Raw genomic sequence first — 21,100 nt, 5'->3', positions numbered from 1 at the left:
AGAGACGTACTTTTGCCATTTCAATGGAAATCCAGATACGACATGTACAAAAACAGAAACAAAGCTTCATCCGATTCATTTAGACATTTTACGAATGCCTTTGAAATGTTTCCAATTACGAGACGAATTAAAAGTTACGTAAAATCGAGATTAAAATTAATACCTGACAACTGGGATAAAATATAATTTAATTTAACAAATCGAAGGTTGTCGAATCGAACTTGTGCACCGGTATAAAAAACCGGTATTTACCTTGAAAATACCGGTTTTTTCGGTATTAAATACCGATCGATATGCTAGACTTGAGGTAATTTTTTTGAAATTATTCAAATTTTAGATCTCATAATTGTTTGAAAACAAATATCCCTTTAGGTCGTTCTATTGTAAAAACATGTGCCAAAACTATCTCGACTAAATATATAAATGTAATCGGAATTTAAATAAATAAAACCGATTTTTTCTGTATTTTTTTAATTAATTACCATCATGTTGCATTTTATAAAAATCCACACTTGACTGGTTATTTTCAATTCCTATAAAGATGTTCAAGAAAAATTATTTGTCGACATACTTTCTTTTATGATCGAAAGAATTAATTGTTCTCAATTTGTTTGCCGTATTGTATTGTATCAGTTTTTCTCTTTTTTTCTTTTTTTCTGCTATTGTTAAGTTGACAACAATTGAGCAACTCACACGTAGAAGATAAAGGGGAAAAACTAATCTTGGGGAAAAAATAATATATCCAGGAATACAATACATGAGGAGATATGATCAGAGGATTTTTATTATAATATTCCCAAAATTGATAAAATATTCTGTATGTTATTAATTGTAATTGTTTATCGGTAGTGAAATTTATGAAAATGTGTTTTTGTTTGCTGTGCGATCAGGCGTATTTTACATATAAACAAGCAGGGAAGAATGTTATGATAACATAATCTTCGAATAAGATCAAAATACATAAGAAGTAGAAAATACATAAGAAAATAAGTAGAAAATACATAAGAAATGTAGTGAATTCTTTAATTTATTAACTTTTTATCTGCTTTCAATTTATATTAATCTATTTTTAAACCAAGCATTTCTTTCTTATCTCATTAAAAATTTTATCCTCGTCTCTGTGCCCAGAAAAGTGCAAAAGTTCTCCTAAATATTATTTTATTCTTCAGCAATTAGGATTATCTTAAATGTGTGCTCGTGCATAATAAGTTAATTCATTCAACCTTATGTAATTTTTCAAACAAAGTTATTTACGTCACAAGACTTCTTGATGGAGGGAAAAAAACAAATATTTTTAAAGAATTTTTCACTCCAGATAATCCTCCTACGCTTAAATATATTTTTAATTAAAGCAGAAAAATTTAATACAGTGACAGTATTAAAAAATGGTAATAAATTGTCGTGTATCAAAAGAGTATGTGTAATAATTCTGTTACGAAAGTGATTTCAGTAAATATTTTGCATGAGTTTAGTAAATATTTTGATAGGAAATATGTAAATCTTTAATAGATATGTAGTTTATAAGTTATTCAAAAGTTCGATATTGAAAAATGTAGTAATTGGCAATGATCGAAGTATTCGAAGAATTTGTTTTGTAAATATTGACTCAACGATGGAGACGCCTTGTTCAAAATTTCACAAAGAAAATTCAAATTTGTTTTTATTACATCCGAAAATAAACATGTTTTATGTCTACTTTTTCGGTCCAAAACATTATAAATATATTTTATTTTAAATCTAACTTAAATAAATATTAAGGTGATCTTAAGTTTTCACAAATCTAATAAGGTTATAGGTAGAATGTAATTCGAACTTTCAAAATTGTTATAAGAATATTATATGAAAATCTCATTATCATTCTTTTTAGATTTTCATAAGATTTGTCTTATTAGGTTTTTATTGCACTCTCTTAAGATTTTTATATGATTCTCATTGGGACTTTCTTACATTCTGATTTGTTTCTTATAAGAATCTTTCCGATATCATTTTAGTTTATTATCGGAATCTTATTGGGTTATATTAATATTACATACTGACTAAATTTTATTTTTATGAAAATTTTATTGGTATCTTGTAACGTTCTTGACGCAATTTTGAGATATCAATCTTATATGTTTCTTCTTAGTTTTGGATTAGCTTCTTAATGGTTGTTCTTAGATTTTCGATTTGTATAAGATTTTTGCCAGAATTTATTTTGTTTTTTGTCGAAATGTCATTGGATTTTTATTGTGTTAGTTATTTTTATTGAATTTTTACCAATAATATTACATTCTGTCTAGGTTCGTATTCCGAGATTCCTATTAGCCTCTTATAAGATACCTATTAGGTTGTTATTGGACTCTTATAAGATACTTATTGTATTCTTTTTATATTTTTATACCATTCTTTTTAGATTATGATTAGCTTGTCGTATGATTCTTATTAGGTTCATATCAACTCCCCAAGAAAACCCGATTTGCTATTTTATATATTTTTTTCGATGTTTCAAGGCATTCTGAATCGAAATAAGACCAAATTTGAAAAAAGAAGGTATGTGTGTGTGAACAGCTTTCTTTCCATAAATCGACGTTTTCTCAAAAGACCTATTTTAAAAATTTGAAGTATCTCGATGAGGACTTTTGTGTTGTCTGTTTTGCGTGACGATCAGCCAGGCCGTTTCTTTGTAATTAGCAGAAAAGTGAGAAAAAATTGTCTACGTTCTAGCCAAAAATTCTGAATCGATTTTAAAAATACAAAAGCCGTTTGAAAGATATTATTTGAAAATCGTGCTGATTAGTTTTAGATAAGAATTGACCGGGGCGTTTCTTAGTAATTAATGTTAAAAAAAATTATTTGATGAAACTTTTTATGTTGATAGATATCATGGTCTTTAGGAACATACTAAAATATTACGGCTCTACAACAAGTAGCTTAATTTCAAAAATTCATCAACTTTTGAACAAATATTATAGTCAAAATTTGTATCAAAAGTTATTTTTGTGATGTGATAAGTCTATCAAGTCAATTAGAAATAGATTCGGAATTATCAAAAAAGTAAAACAGTCTACAAAACTTCTCTGGTTGTGTAATCTTATATAGAAAATTCTTCTGTACGAGTGTATGATTTGATACTTCTCCTAAACGGTTATTCGAATTTTGATAAATCTTTTTAGAGTCTGTCAAAGAAAATTTTCAAATTTTAATGAACGATAAAAACTATAGTAATATTGTAGAAATAAATGGCAAAAATTACATACAAAACACTCATCATTGTTTGATATTGAAAACATTTGAACTGTCATCTGCTAGAAATGTCCTTCACTTGAAATTTGAATTTAGCTAAAATTATGAGCCTAGATAATATTAGAATATATTATACAAGAAAAATGTAATGTCTACATTATTATTGCCGAAAAGCAGCTGACATATGCCAGGAATTAAAATAATATAAGATACAATCAACAGTATAAGTTTGGCAGATGATGAATTATATAATTCAGTTTAATAAATAACGCAACAAGTCCAAAGCTGCATTAACATTATTGTTTTTAAACTTATACATGTCGCATTTTCGTTTACGAAATTATTTAAATACAAAAAAATATTTCTAATTACTTAAAAATGATTTAGAATTTTGTTTCATGTGTCAAAAATTCATTTGTTAGGCATCGGATATGGAATATTTAGCAAGTTGATCTTAGATTGAATAGTGTACATACGAACTAGATATTACAAATGTATTCACTTAAGATTTGAACATAAACAATAATGTTTATTAAATTATTAGTAAGAAAAAATGTACTTAAGAAATTATAATTGCCAAAAAGCAATTACGACTAAATTATTGAATCAATTATGTTGTGTGGTAAAATCAAGTGTGATAATGTTCTTTTACCGAAGATACTATATTATTTTTTTCTGAATTTCTTATACTGCTGCTTATCTAAGACAATAAATGAATAACAAAGGCAGGACATCAAATAGATATTAAAAAGTATAGGATGGGATATTAAAAATAGTTGGAACTTTTGAATTGTAGACGTGGGTACAGGGCAACGTCTGTCGGGTCATCTAGTATATATATATATATATATAATATAAATATATATTCTCGAACATCAGCGTGTATCATTTTTGCGTACGGGCGTTCAAAAAATATAGAATTCCAATCACGTTCTTTTACTATGGAGTTCCTCTATGTTTCCGCATGTACATAAACGTCCAAATATATATATATATATATATATATATATATATGTATATATATATATATATAAATATCCTTTGGTTCGTTTAATAGTGAACAAAAAGCTTTCGTGTCGTTGTCAGAAAAAGAGAAAAGAGCTTTTCAATATGAACCGCGTCAGCATTACGCACCGAATGGCTAAAACATAAACGTTCATTCAAATTGGAAAGGAAAAAGAGACCAAAATAGGCCAAAAAGGCTAAAATAAAGGGAACAGAACACGACTAATAATCTGAGGTCATGTATAGGTGACACGTGTCATCGTCATCACAAATAGACGAGGACAACTATGGATAGATGGGAAAAGATGTAGTGTTCTAGGAAAAATCAAAGTTGAAACTGATTAGGATTAAATTTATTTAGTTGTTTACTTCTATAAAACTTATTTGCTACTGTACAAGATAACATTTAATCAAAAAGAAATACATCACATATAACAATTTTGAATAATGTTCATAAGTAATATGGTAACACTCCTGATGCACACATTTATTGGTGTCAACCATTATAAACATTTATATAATGATAAATTATAAATTATATATTTATAATAGCATGAAAAATATGTATAATATTTAAATACGATAAAGTAATTCAAGCCATACTTCAAATATGACATGATCGGTTTTTCATTGTAATTAGCATTTACGACTTGAACCTTCATTAGAAAAATGAAGTAATTGCTGATTAATAAATTTATAATATTCGTTCACACAGTGGATTATGTTAAATAACGCCTAAACAAATATAGTTTTTGCAACTTCACTCATCATGTAATAATTGAGTTTGAAGAACTTGATGTTTTTAAAATTAACATACATTCATTGACTGCTTGTATTTTTTTACTTTATCGCTGCGGATGCAGTTTCATTCTTTGAACAGCTGTAAAGTCTGTCTTGTCTAAAAAAATATTTTCCATTTTAATAACTTCAAAGATTTATAAAAACTACGAATAATATAGAAATAATTTCTAATCAATGAACTTACGTTTAGTACACGGCACAAATGTTTAATTCGTTTTATTATTTTCAAGGAACAGGTTAAAATATTCTTTTGATTCAGGCATTTTTTATTGAATCGAGTTTTGTACTAAGATGTAACTTTAAAATGTTTATTTATCTATGCCAATGTCGACTCTTATCTTATATTATTGCCGTAACGCACTTCCGTTGCATTTGTATGGATTTAGACCTTAGTCGCGCCTAAAGAAATTTTACTTCAAAAACAAATAATTTTTTTTTGGTAATTTTGAATTTTTAACTCCCCTTAGGGTGAGTTATAGTAATCGCAAAAAAATAGAAAATATTTTTTTTTCGCATATATTTACGTTTCAAAGGTTTCTAAACATTTTGGCATACCTTAGAAACAATGGTAGTATGTGTGTGTATATGTGTGTTTGTGTGTTTGTGTGCGGATATAAATTTTTGTTTGCGGACGATTTCAGAAACACAGTTCAACCGATTTTAATTATTCAAAAATCATTCGATTGCTGTTGATAAGAAGACGTGCTGATTAGTTTTTTTGTAGCTCCGGATATTTTTTAAAAACTTTGAAATTTCTTTCATAATCATATCAATTGATTCAAAATACAAAATATTTGATTTTCGACCGTCAAATGGCATTTTTTAAAACTTTTTTGCCTTAATCAATTCTTTATTACTTCAATACAAGTAAAATATTTTTTGAATCATTCAAATCTGGTGCTCTGTTCTCTCAAAAACTTGATTTTTATTTTCTGTACTTTTTGCTAAGGATTTCCCAATCGGCTAGACCTGCCTTTGCCAAAAACTAATCAGCACGTCTCCTTATCAGTAGAATTTGAATGCTTTTTAAAATCGGTTGAACGGTGCTCCCAAAATCGTCGACGAAAATTTGTATCCGCACACACATACATACATCCCTTTTTTCTAAGGTATGTCAAAATATTCAGAAACCTATGAAACGTAAATATATACAAAAATTTTCATTTTCGATTTTTTTGCGATTACTATGACCTGTCTACGAGAAGTGACAAAATGTTATATATATGTTTAATTGAATGTATATTTTTGAATTGAATTGAAATGATTTTTTTTTTTGCAAAACAGTAATTTAGGTTGGAAAAATTGTTTTAATGCATTCATTTATCATGCTTATTATTTTTAAGCCAATGGAGACGTTGACTCAGATTTTTGTGAGACATATACATTTGTCTGAGTATGTCTGAGTGTATTTGTCTGTAAACCTAAGAAAATGTGTGTATATATGTATGTATATGTGTTTGTAGACATAGACAACCGAGTATGAGTCGTAAAGCAATTAATGTCATCGAACTGGATCATCAATCAATGTAATTTATATCTGTCGCCCCAACATCGGCGGTGGAGCAACCCTCAAGCAAAATGTGGCCATGTACATACATACATACATACATACATTTCAATAGATCTCCAACCACCATCCACCAGCCAACCATCCGTCTATACATGACAATATGTATATATATAAATATATATATATATATATATATATATATTCAGGGCCGGTCCTACCTTGAAGGCGATGCATGCAAAAAATGCGGGCGCACGCCTTAGGGGGCGCCAAAACGAGATTCGGAAATGAAATTTTCAACATAGTTTTTTTTTCAATATAATTCAAGAAACATATAATTTCTTTGCATTTTTCGCAAATTTTTGAGCGATATTTAAGATATTTTGGATATTTTAAATAATGAAAAATTACAATTAAATAATCCAACATAAAGCACCATGATTTGTTTAATAGAATAAATCGCATAAAATCTCCAAAATAAATGAGTAAAATTTTTCAAAAATAATATTTAAGCAGATTCTTCAAGTAATAACAAACATACTGAAATGTTTGGATGTTCTAAAAAATTTGGATTAAAAATTAGAATTTAGAAGTAGTTTGGTAGTGATTATGAAGAGCCCGCAAATCGCCACGATATTCTAAATAAATTTAAAATCAATGTGCTTTTATATTATATATTTAATTTTTTATATACTAAATTCAGAGTTATTAAAAAGTATTTAAAAAATAACATAAATATTCTTATAATTTTAATGATAAACTGTTAAAACAGTTAAAATAATAAGGAGGGCCGCTCCTTATGCATGCGGGCGCTGAGGACCCCATTACCGGCCCTGTATATATATATATATATATATACATATATACATCATAGATTTGTATGAAAGCAGCCAGCGACTGTGTCGTATACATAAAATGTATTATCTGCAATAATGAATTCAAATTTATGCACATATGTTATAAATATCATTAACTATTTATACTTTGGATATATGGGATATATGAGATATTTATATTTCGTATCGACTACTAAGCACACACACACATATACATTTATAGATATATATTAGGGTGGTCCTTGATATGGACATTTTTGAATTTCTTTACTCACAAACGCTTCCAAAATGATAAAAATAAATTCTCTAAAAGTTTTCTCTCTTAATATTAACATTTAGATAGTCTACAATTCAATTAAAACTTTCGTATATTTATTATTAAGTTAGTTTGCGCCATCTATGATAGCAGACTTGTAATTTTGATAAACCTAATTTATCTAACTTAGATACTCACCGTGGTGTCATCTGTCTACTATAAATTAAAAATCTAAATTTTAATTGGCAAAAACTATTTTATAAATCAGGACTCCAACTTGCCAACAATTTTAGTACAACGACTAGTACTATTTTTACCAAAACAATAATTTTTTTTTAATACCGAACAACTTAGAAATCTTGTCTATCAAATAAATTGTCAGGACAGTAATTTAATTTACATAGGAGAAACGAGCCAGAACTTAATTAAAGGTTTACAACTATACAAAAATAATTTTAAAAATCCCAAACAATTTAAAACAATGCTTGCGAAACACATTAATAATTTAAAACACTATATAACCTTTTGCAAACCAATTTTAATACAAATCGAACAAAATTTATTTAAACGAAGAATTACAAAATCATCTTTTTTAACTATTTATAATAATAGAACCATCAATAAGCGAAATGAACTCAACATGCTATGTAATACAAATATATTTTATCAAGATTGTTTTTTTAAATCAAGATTCCAACTTGCCAACATTTTTAGTACAACGACTAACACCATTTTGACATAAACAAAAAAAATTTTAACACCGAACGAATTACAAATCTTATTTTATAAAGAAATTGTCTGGACTGTAATTTAATTTACATAGGAGAAACGAGCCAGAACTTAATTAAACGTTTAAAACACAAGAATATTTCAAAAAATCCCAAACAATTTAAAACTATGCTTTCGGATCATATTAATAATTTAAAACACAATATAGACTTTTTTATTTCGATTTGTACTAGAATTCGAACAAAACTAATTTAAACGAAGAATTATGGAAGAATTTTTTTAGACTATTTATAATAATAGAACAATAAATAAGCGAAATGAACTCAACATGCTGTGTGATACAAATATATTTTATCAAGATTGTTTTTTTTATATTTTATAAACCAAGACTCCAACTTGCCAACATTTTTAACATAACGACTAGTACTAATTTTACCAAAACAAAACCCCCTTTTAACACCGAACATCTTAGAAATCTCATCTAACAAATAAATTGTCTGGACTGTAATTTAATTTACATAGGAGAAAACGAGACAAAACTTAATTAAACACAAAAATAATTTAGAAAATCCATGACAATTTAAAACAATGCTTGCGGACCAAATTAATAATTTGAAATACAATACAGTACTACAATTTAAACAAAATTGATTTAACAAAGAATTTTAGAAAGTTCTTTCTTAACTATTTATAACAAAAGTGACACTAAGTTGACCCTTAATATGGATATTTTCGATTTTTTCTGCTCTCAGAAGCTCAAATGCTTCCAAAATGATAAAAACAAATTCTCTGAAAGTTTTAGCTCTTAATATTAACTTCCACTAAAGTTTCTTATGGACAAAACGTGGGTAAAATTTCATTTGTTTCATAACTTAGCGACAAGTGAATCAAAATTTTGAGATTAAAATTGTATTTGCTTATTTTCATCAAAAATTTGATATATTTTATAAAATAAGTATTCACTTAGGAAAAAAAACGAAGATACTTTGGTTGGAGTGCGGACTATGTTAAAGTTAATATTAAGAGCTAAAACTTTCAGAGAATTTATTTTTATCAATCAGGAATCATCTGAGAGTATAAGAATTCGAATCTAAAATAATGTATTCGATCTTCAGAAATTTTAAAAAAACTGACAAAACACAATAAAACCGATCTGTGTAAAAAAATCAGATTTGTATGAAAAATTTACAAAGACAAAAGGCTATAGCTAATGCCCATTGGTACGTGATCAATAAAAGCATTTCTGAATACATCAACATAAAACATATTGAAATGTTAGTAAAAAAAATAGTATGCAATATCAATAGTGTATAACACATTTATTAAAAACACCAAATTTTCCGGTGGATTTTAATAAAAGCCGCAGCAAACCTTGGTCGGGTATTTATATATTAGGGTGGTCCTTAATATGGACATTTTTGAATTTCCTTGCCCCAAGGGCTGAAATGGTCCCATATTGATAAAAAACAATTCTCTGAAAATTTTAGATCTTAATATTAACTTTTAGATAGTGCGAAATTCTATCAAACTTTGTATGAAAATACTAGCATGGAAAAAATTTTGAAAATTAAAAAAAAAATGGATAGGTGTAGCTTAGCGACAAATGAATTAAATGTGAAAGTTCGTGTCATTTTTTATTGAAAATTCGACGCTCTGCAAAATTTTTGAATTTTTTTTTATGCTATTTCCATACAAAACTTTGATTGAATTGCGCTCTATCTAAAAGACAATATTAAGAGCTAAATTTTCAGAGAATTGTTGTTTTTTATCAATTTGGAACCATTTGAGTCCTTGGAAGCAAAGAAATTCGAAAATGACCATTTTAAGGACTACCCTAATATATATATATACATATATATAATTTCTTTCCCAAATGATAATTTTTTGCCCTACATTTTCCTTACTTATTATTCAACATTATCAGCATTTGACTGCAAATTTTAGGTGAATGGAAATTTCAACAGTTCTCAACTCATTTGTCAAACTATGATATGTTTTGCAGATTTTTTCCTCATTTTTCTGCATTATTACTATAGTTTTATATTCCGTCACATCTTAAAAAATTTCCTTAACAAACTGCGAAAAAATTTATCAAAATTCGAATAACCGTGTAATGTCTATCGGGTCAGCTAGTATATATATATATATATATATATATATATACATATCCATATATAAATCATCCAATCCAATCCTCGTCGTCATGTTTTTACCTTAAGAAAAATCGCTTAAAGAACAAAATCTCTCACGTAAGATAAAATTAATGTGTCTGAAGTGCTAAGTGTTCCACGTCAGACAAAACCTCAAACTCTTCGAGTCTACCTCATCATCATGATCACAAAATACACGAAAATAGAAAAAAATATTTCATTTGAGTCAGAAAAAACGAAATTCGCAGACATTCATCGAGAGACGTTGTATTAATGTTTCAATCGTCGGATTAGTAATAAATCGTACTGAGGTACTCATATTGTGAAATTGTCCTGAAATGATTTGCTTGGAAGTAAATAATTGAATTATGATGGTGAGGAATAGAATTAATTGATATATATATATATATATATATATATATAATATATATATATATAAATACTAGATGACCCTACAGACGTTGTCCTGTACCCACGTCTACAATTCAAAAGTTCTATTTTTTTTAATACCCTATCCTATATTTTTTAATATCCTATTTGATGTCCTGTCTTTGTGATTTGTTTATGGTCTTGGCATAAGCAGTATAAATAAATTTAGAAAAAAATAATATAGTATCTACGGCAAAAAAATAATATCACACTTGATTTAACCACACAACATAATTGCTTCAATAATTTAGTCTATTTTTTCATAAAACTTTTCATGTTTATGACACACATCAATAACACACGCATTAATGAACATGCTGAAATATTACGAATCTACCATATGCCTTTTAATTTTTAAAAATCATCAAAATTGAAAAAACATAGTTAAACCTTGTGTCAAGAGTCGCTTTTGTTCTGTGATAAGTCAAAATTTGAATTTTACAAATGTAAGAACTATTGGAATAAACTCGATGGATATCAGCCATTATAAATGGCTTTGAAATTAGTAAAATAAGTAAATAAACAATAAACAATGAACAAAAGTTCTTTAGTTGTGTAAAAATTGTTACCATTAAATTAAATCATTATTAAATAATATCAAGGACTAAGTATGTACATGATATATATAATCGTGCAGTTGAAAACTAATCTAAATTTCAAATTCGGTTGATTAAGTTTATTAACATTTCGAAAAATTCATGCAACTTGCTTAAAGGCAAAATGACACTTGAACCAGTTTTTCATAAACTCGTGAGTTTTTTGAAAATTTTCTATACTAAAGTAGTAAATCTGCTAGATTCCATCAAATTGATTAGAAATAAAATTATATCAAAGGATTCTGAAATATTGCCAACTGTCATTGCACAGTTTTGTTTTCGTAAAATTTAACTGTCAAAATAAATTGAATTTACTAAAATTTAACATTTTGAATGCAAACTGAGATTTGTAATATTACCTATAACTCAAGTTGGATATAAATGCACATGGTGAGCCAAAAAAATTAAAATCGGTTCAGTAGTTTAGGTGTACATTCAGGACGAACATTGTAATACTCAATTTATACATATATATATATATATATATATATATTATATATATATATGTGTGTGTATGTATGTATATATATATATATATATATATATATATATATATATTTTAGAAAAAATCATATTACATTATATTTAAATTCACAATAACAAGCTCCGCCAGCAGAATAACAAACACTCTCCTTGTTTCATATTATCATTCTATTTATTGATTGACTAATGTTATACAGTACAGAAAAAAAAAGCATTTAGTATTTTCTTTTCTCTCTGATTTATTTATTTTAGTATTCAAGTCAAGTAGAAGTGTTCGAGAGCAGAATATATTTCATATTTCTGTCCTTAGCAACCATAATATACATACATAAAATAAGTATTACGATGTTTGTCCGAGATGTACTCCTAAACTACTGAACCGATTTTAAATTTTATTAACTCACTGTATGTGTTTGTATCTAACTTAGGTTATAGGCTATATTAAAAATTTCGGGGCAAACGCAAAATATTAAATAATCAGAAATTTCTTTAAATTTTGACATTGAAACAAAATTGAGAAAAAATTTATTTATAGCATTTTCAATAAATAAGTTATCCGGCAGTTATCATATTTTATAATTCAGTTTCGACTTTCAATAAAACAATTATGTATACATTTTCTCATTTATTCAAATCTAATTAAATTAATTTACTTTCAAAAGACAACACAAAATGGAAAATATTTAACATCCTGAAACCGTTTTTGTTTCCATAATACCAAAGGATTACAAATAAATACCTTTATGGGTATATAGGCGCAAACATACATATATTTAACGAAAAATAAAATAAATAGTGCCTTAATTTCCCTTGTTACTTTACAAACAATTGAACAAGGGCGGAATTAAAATTATATTTAGAAAGAGGTTGTTGGAATCATTTCAATTTTAAGTCAGAGGTTTTCAATTGTGGTAAATTAGAATTAACAGAAAACTTTTTGAGAAAAAGGGAAACTAGAAACAAATTTTTTTAGATTTTTTTTTAATTCAGGTGAAAAATAAATATACGCGTTATTTTACTCGATCTCGCAATTTTTGTCAATTCAATTTAAATAAAAACAATTTCACATTAGGCTAGTACTTGCAAAATCTATTAGTATATTCCAAAAACATTTATATGTGCCATGCGTTGCAGTGGGTAAACCATTAATTGAATTTGTGTCAGCTGCCTCTTTCACTTGTATACCACGTAGATCTACATTAAAAATCAGTCAGATACTTTTTATTCTAAAATTTGTTTAGAATTTTTTTAGAATAAATGATATTAATCCGACTAAAAAGAAGTTAAAAAAAATCCACAAAGAAATAAAATTTTATAAAAAATAAATAGACAATGGATATAATTTTTTTCTGCACCTAAAACTATACTAATTTAATTTCCAATTTAACGACTGACAAGGAGCATTTTAGGTGGGATATTTCATCTATAAAATTCTTCTGTAATGATGTATGTAAATATACTCCTCCTAAACGATTATTCAGATTTTGATAAATCTTTCTGAAGTTTATTAAGGGATTTTTAAGGATGTATGTGATTATAAAAATATAGTACTGTTGTAGAAATAAATGGAAAACTAGTGGGGTGGGTGGCATCGTGCTTTAAGGCAAATTGCTGGAACTTCCCGTACCGTAACAAAATGTTCGAGGATTACTGAATGATTTCAAATAGATTATTATAAATATTGTAACATTGTCTAATATTTATAAATATTATATAAACTGAATTGCAGAGTTGAAATTATTTGTAAAGTATATTAGGACTATAGTCAGAATTAAAAATAAATATTTTCGATATACAAAAAACTAAAAAAAAAAAAAAAAAAAATGGGACAATTTTTTTTTCCAAAATCGATTATTTTGTTAAGACAAGCAAAAAATTCTTTGAATCATTTAAATCGGACGCTTAGTTCTCTCAAAAACTGCCATTTTTTACATATTTAGCTCCGTATCTTCAAAATGGCTGGGCCTGCCTTTGCGAAAAAACTGATAAACACTTCTCCCAAACATTACTAATTGAATGTTTTTTAGATCATTCAAATCGGATACTCCGTTCTCTCAAAAATACGATTTCTATTTTCTGCACTCTTTGCTCCGTATCTCCAAAACGACTGGACCTGCCTTTGCCAAAATCTAATCAGCTCTTTTTCCTATCAATAGGAATCGGATGTTTTTTGAACCATTCAAATCGGTTGATCCGTGCGCCCTAAAACGTGACTGGAAATTTGTATCCACACATACAGACACACACACACACACACACATTCATTTTTTCTGAGGTATGCCAAAACATTCAAAAACCTTCAAAACGTCGAGAAATGTAAAAAATTTCAATTCCGATTTTCGGCCCATTACAATAACTTACCCTACGGGAAGTTAAATATGACAAAAAACCGCATTATCATCGTTTGACATTGAAAATATTTGAGACATTGTTTGGCATTGAAAACAAATGAGAACCATCATTTGTCAAAAATTTCAATTTACTTATGAACCTAGACAATATTAGAATAAAATAAATTCATAATTATGAATAAATAATAATGTTAAAATGAGTACTATTAAAAGGTCTTTTGCGTGTAAAATAAGTGAGCTATCATGCAAATAAACGAGGCATACAATGTTTTTTTTTCATTGAAATCAAATAGTTTTATGAGTGCCATCTCCAACAAAATTAAAATTAATCGTATTTCATCTAGAATCAACTTGGTTTGAGAGATTCCAGAATATCACGCAAATTGGAGCAAAGTAAAAAAGTTCACATATTTTTTCTCTTTATTCACTGCACTAATTTAGTTGATCGTAGATTGAATAGTGCACATATGAACAGGATTTGACCAACTAATTCACATAAAATATAAACTTAAGTAGTATTGTAATTAATATCAAGAAAAATGTAATTTAGATATTATTACCGAAAACAATTAATATATAGTACGAGATTATAAAAATTATAGGCAACATTATTGAAGCAATTATTTTGAGTAAAAAAAACCGAGGTGAAATTGTACCCTTATTGCAGATACTATATATTAATTCTTTCCGAATTTGTTATACTGTTACAAAAGACATCACAAAGGGCAGACGATGAATTTTTGTGCGATAAATTTAGAAAATCGATGTTTTAGTCGTGAATAAACAAAAAATGAACAAAACAAGCATGAATAAAAATCTTGTATAACTCTTGGCATTAAGATAAATTGAGCTATTGGAAATAAATTTGTTCAATCAATTGTAGTGTATAATTTTCTAGGTAAAATTTGATTGAACATGATTCAAAATTTGTTAAAGGGATAATTAAAGTGTTAACTGTGGGAATTGAGAATCATCGTTTTATTTGAAATAGTTCTATATTTAATATCACTCATATATTGGTGTAAATAGTAATTCAAAAAGCAATAATTATTATTTTTAACTAAACGTAAATATTAGTATAGGATATTAAAAAATTGTAGACGTGGGTACAGGACAACCTCTGTCGGGCCATCTAGTATATATATATATATATATATATGTGTGTATTTGTATATATATATATATATGTGTGTATATCCTTATCCACATATAAAACAATAAAGAAAATTCCTCGTTATTATTCTGCACTCGCAACTCCTTTGCAGAACTCCTTTTTAATTTTCATTCCTTTTGCGTGTTGCATTTCATTTTCGTTCCTTATTTAATTCTATTTTTATATCCTTTATTTTTTTTTACTCTTTGCCGATCCGAGCTGACACGAACTTTAATTTGTTCTTCTCATAATTTCAAAGTAACAACGTTTTATGACTCCTGATCGCCGATTTTTATTTTTTTCCGTATACTACACTCGGTCATAATTTTGTATGCACTTTGTTTCTTGTTGCTGCAACAGATTTTGTAGGAAAACATTTTTTTTTGTTTTGTTTTTTTTTCGACATTTTTATGTTTATTTTTGTAGCTCTGGCCGCGGTTTAAAGATTATGTTCATTTTCCGCGTCCTAGAACATGATGAGAGAATAGTTTAAAGGCTGGGTGAGAGGAAGAATTATAATAAGACTAGCAAACCCGACGAACTCCGTATCGCCACCAGATGGTTTGAAGAAATTTTTTGTTTGTTTTATATTTGAAAAGGAAAACTTTGATTTTATTAAACAACAGTAATGAATTTATTTCGATTACAAAAATGAAGTGTTTTTTAGTTGAACTTCTCTAAGTAAATGAAAGTGAATCCGCAAATTATCCGTTTCATTGAAGTGCTCTTTGGTAAACCACATTTTTTGTTTTTTGGTCTGACGTTAACACAAACAAAGCGGATGGTTTTCCAAATCGTGAACAGGCAACTTTATAACTGCCCATGTGAAAAACAATGATTTTCTGAATAATCTATTTGAAATTTATACCGCAAACACTAAGCGATTGGCCTTGCGACTTGTTATTGCAAACGCAAGGCGATCTTAAAATTGCAATCGTTTGAAGTCAAACGGAAGACCAGTCGGAATCATTGGTATGTCACCAAATCGCCAGCAATTTTTGATTGAATGGTGAAATTCAGTGCGTGTACATCATTATTCTTTGCGGCAAGAATTGCTCGTTGACTTAACCAAGCATAATTCTGATAATTCTCACTAATGTCATTACTCGAATTTTTAATTACGGTGCGTAAAGTTCCAGTAATTTGAATTAACGTACGATGCCATGCACCACTGATTTTCTTAGCTATAAACCTTGCGGAGCCCGAGACCTTTCCAACGAATGCAAAATTGTCGAAATCGGTTCGTACGTTCTCGAGTTATATCGTCAGGAAGAAAAACCCGACTTATTTATATATATATAGATATGATACTGTCAACTAACCTCCAAATAGCATAAACGTCAAAATAACATTAGTTTGACTTCACGCCTATTTTATTTACATAAGTGCAACTCATCAGTACCTAAATTTTAAACTAAAAAACTAAAACTTTAAACTAAAGTGTTACCGAGAATAGGCCTAATAGTCCGTAAATTGGGCACAAGTTAGTAAAATGTAAAATTTTAATAGAGAAAGAACTCTACTGACAAGCATCTTGAATATCAAAGCAGTGAAGTGTAATGACTCTACTGACTAGCAAACTTGTTTCCGAGAATAAAAATTACTAAAATAATTATTTTTAATGACACAAAAACTCTACTGTGTAGTAATTAATTTAAATGACAGAAATGGACTCTACTGGCGTGCAACTTTAAAAATTTGTAAAATATATAATATTGAAGTGTTTTTGAGAAAAAAAACTCTACTGACGAGTAACCGTAGAAATTTTTAAAATGTATGAAACTTAAATAAGGATAAACTTGCCATAATAGGGCAAAGCGGGGATTAAAGGTCCACCACCGATATCTCTAAAACAAGTAGAGTTCAGGTTTATTTAACAATAATATTTGAAAGTAGAAGGCAAAAGATGTATAACCAGCCATGACTTTAATTTTTATGACATCACTGTTGTTTGATATTCCCAAACAAAAGTATTTTTTCGTTGTTAGTTCTTGTGGTCGTCAGCTGAGCACTGTTGTTTAGTTTACGAGACTTTAATATAATATTTAAGTATATGTTATTTAATTGTTTTATATGATGTATTGTTAATTTTAAATAAGATTCAACACATTTCTCTATAAAATTAAGGTAAAAAAAGGCCAACTTAAACGTTTACCCTGATAATGGTGTAAGGTGACGTCTATTAATCACGTGATCGATTTTTTGAGGATTTTTAGATCCCCCTCCCCTTGATTATATTCAAAATTAACGCCCCACCCCTCATCCCACCAAACATTTAGTTACGAGAAAATTTTGCGATTCTTTTGAAATTTTATCCTGAAAATTTTGATTTTTTTTTAAATTCAGATAAAAAATAATTACTCGTGATATCTTACTCCTCCTAAAAACCTCGCGTGATTAGTGGACGCCCTTTAAATAATAAAAAATAGTAAATGAAAAAGTAAATCAAGTTGAATTAAGCAATTTAACAAGGCAATATTTAAATAGCTATTTTAACTCTACAGATGAATATTTTTGACAAAATACCAGATCAAGGTTATATACCTTGTTATCTCTGTAAAAAATGTATCAAGAAATTTATATTGTGCATTAGTAGAATAATGAAGCTATTATTTTGTAAAATCCTTTTTAAATTAAAAATAAGATATTTTATCTGTTTATGCTATCCCATTTTACTCCGCCTATGGTGTAAAAATGACCAGGTAACAATTTTTTTTTTAAAATAGAAAAAAAAACACATTTTTACAATGATAAAATAGCTAAAAGTTTTACTGAACCTAGTCAGATAGTTGTTTGTTTGATATGTGTTATTTGTTGTAATAGAATTGGATTGGTTTTCACAATATAATTTCTCAATTTCAAATAATGCCTTCATGTCCTAAGTGGAACAGAATATTGTTCTATTACTTTTTCGTCTAGAATTATTTCCACCAGCTCTCATACTATTGCAGCAATGCGCACTGCATGCATTCTGCACAAAATGCTGATTTAAAACTGAAGTGAATTTGCTGCCGACGTATATGAGAATAAGTTAAAATTTAAATAACACATTAAATTGCTAATTTATAAACTTGCCATTTGTTGGTTATTGAAAACGAAAATTGGAATCTGAATGCACTGATGATGAAACAAAGTGTTGATTCGAAACGTTTGTAGCTTGAAAAGCAAAATTGATGGAATATTTGGTAAGATAATTATAATGGTAAAAAGGTTAAATTTTGTTTTTGTTCAATTGTTATTTATTAGCATGTTTCTTGACGGATGACCTAAAGATGGAACGTAACTAGTTCCGAAACGTCATTAAAATATTATATGTTTCAAAAACTGTTGCAAAAAATGAAAATTGTTACAAAGTCTTCTGAACATTTTTGAATATCCTAATGGATATATACATTTTAAATTATTATAGGTCTATGAAGAATGGTTTAAGTAAAAAAAAATCTTAATAATTGCTGTGTCTTAAGACATACACAGTAAATAGACGTATACTTAAGAACATAAATTTTAAAATATTATTTACTTGCCTTAAGGCAAAATGTAACTCACACCTAGTTATATTTCATAAATATAATCTACATCTCGTTTTAAGTTTCTCAAATTTTGAAAAGTTTCAAATATATTTTTCAAAATGTCTGACCTGGTGTCATCTGTTGAGAATCTGTGTACCTAAGTTCATTTTTTGAACAAAATTTGATAATTTAACTCCACTTTTGTTAGTAAACTTAAGTCTATAAAATATTATTAATAATATACATATCGGAAAGTTCATGCAATTTAAGATAAAATGATACTATTAAATTTATATTTGTTTAAATGTATTTAATAAATTTAACAAATTCAAAATACATTTTTCAAATGTCTAACCTGGTGTCATCTATTGGCAATTTCTGCACCTATATTCATGTTGAACAAACTTAGATAACCTAACCTCACTTTTTGTATGTCTAAAAATGTTAAAAGTTGCACATGAATAATAAAATATAATCGTAATAAATAAGTTTAATGTGTTTATGAATATTTAAAGCAAAAAAATAAATAATTATGGTTAGTATTGTGTCATTAAATATTAAAATTTGTAGTATTAAAATATGTATTATTTATTTTGAAGCATTTGACATAAAAGATAAAATGTGATGTTATAATAATTTAAAAGATTTTAGATATATTTTATATACACAAATATATATTAATATATATATATATATATATATAAAATTTAAATATATATGAATAAATTAATATAATATATAAATTTATATATGAAGGCACTTATAACATAACCTCACTTTTGACATCTAAAAATGTTAAATGTAAACAAAATATATATAAGTTTTTTATAACAATACATAAATTTAAGATCTTCATTAATATTTAAAGCATAAAACATTTAATTAAGGTCAGCTTTATATTATTATAGTTAATACATATAATTATTATTCATAAATGTCAAATTTTTGCTCGCTTATTTATATTGAAGCACTTTGAGTAAAAGTTGACATATGGATTTAAAGAATTATATATATATATATATATATATATATATATACTTAAAACAGCTCTATATAGTTTATATTTTATATCTTGAGTGCTTCGACAAAAAAAAAACAATACGCAATATAAATCCATTACAATTGATTCATTTTACAAATAATATTCCGATATATTATATCTACATCCTAATAATGTTTTAATATAGTGAAAAAGTCTAACAGTGTTTTATTATTATGATTTTATTTATACATATATATATTTTTTTTTTTTGTAGAATTTTTCAGTTCTAAGACGTACAGGGCCAGTTCTTCGACAATGTGTCGTTTCTCCAATGTCCACATTAGCAGAACCAGCCGCAAGTCCAAATGCAGATTTCAGAACATTAGAAAATAATCCCGTAAGATTTTAATTAAATATGTTAATAAGCTTTAAGCGATTTGTATTGATGTTTTCAACTAATAGATACTATTGCTAATTTGAATACCAAAAAGTTAAATGAAAAATAGTAAGAATAGTAAAAATAGTAAAAATACATGGTGTAATGTATTCCACAATCACTTTATATTACGTTAATTATGTATTTACTTTTGCAAAATTTGTTTTTATTACTTCCAAAATTGTATTTTCTTATAATTATTAACTTCCCGTAGGGCAAGTTATAGTGAAATGAAAATTTTTATATATACGTTTCAAAACCTTCTGAACATTTTGGCATACCTTAAAAAAAATGGATGTTTGTGTGTGTGTGAGTGTGTATGTGTGTGGATACAAACTTTCGTCGACGATTTCGGGAACACGGATGAAGCGATTTGAATAATTCAAAAAACATTCGATTCGTATTGATAAGGAGACGTGCTGATTAGATTTTGTCGAAGGCAGGTCTAGCCGTTCCGAAGATACGGGGCAAAAAGGGCCAAAAACGGTAACTCAGATTTTAAGAGAACGGAGCGTCCGATTTGAATAATTCAAGAAACATTTTACTTGTATTGACTAAATCAAAAACTGTTTGAATTTTTGGAAAGGCAGGTGCAACGACTTCGGAGATATTGAGGAAAAAGTAAAAAAATGAGCCATTTGACGGTCAAAAATGA

General features: G+C 27.4%; 1 protein-coding gene across 1 annotated transcript in view; it reads left to right on the top strand.

Annotated features, from left to right (window-relative positions):
* The window catches only part of LOC113388442 (28S ribosomal protein S29, mitochondrial-like), a 46,500-nt gene that overhangs the window by 14,951 nt on the left and 10,449 nt on the right, over window positions 1–21,100 (top strand). The window contains exon 3 of the mRNA XM_026625819.1: window positions 20,294–20,406. Coding sequence (XP_026481604.1) covers window positions 20,294–20,406 — 113 coding nt within the window. The remainder of the gene's footprint in view (window positions 1–20,293; window positions 20,407–21,100) is intronic.

The sequence above is a fragment of the Ctenocephalides felis genome, unplaced genomic scaffold (genome assembly GCF_003426905.1).
Source record: "Ctenocephalides felis isolate EL2017-DRISC unplaced genomic scaffold, ASM342690v1 CF-g0.4_SCAFFOLD_03572, whole genome shotgun sequence".
Taxonomy (NCBI): Eukaryota; Metazoa; Arthropoda; class Insecta; order Siphonaptera; family Pulicidae; genus Ctenocephalides; species Ctenocephalides felis.
Note: the sequence above shows the minus strand (reverse complement) of the source record. Positions and strands in the feature narration are given on the sequence as shown.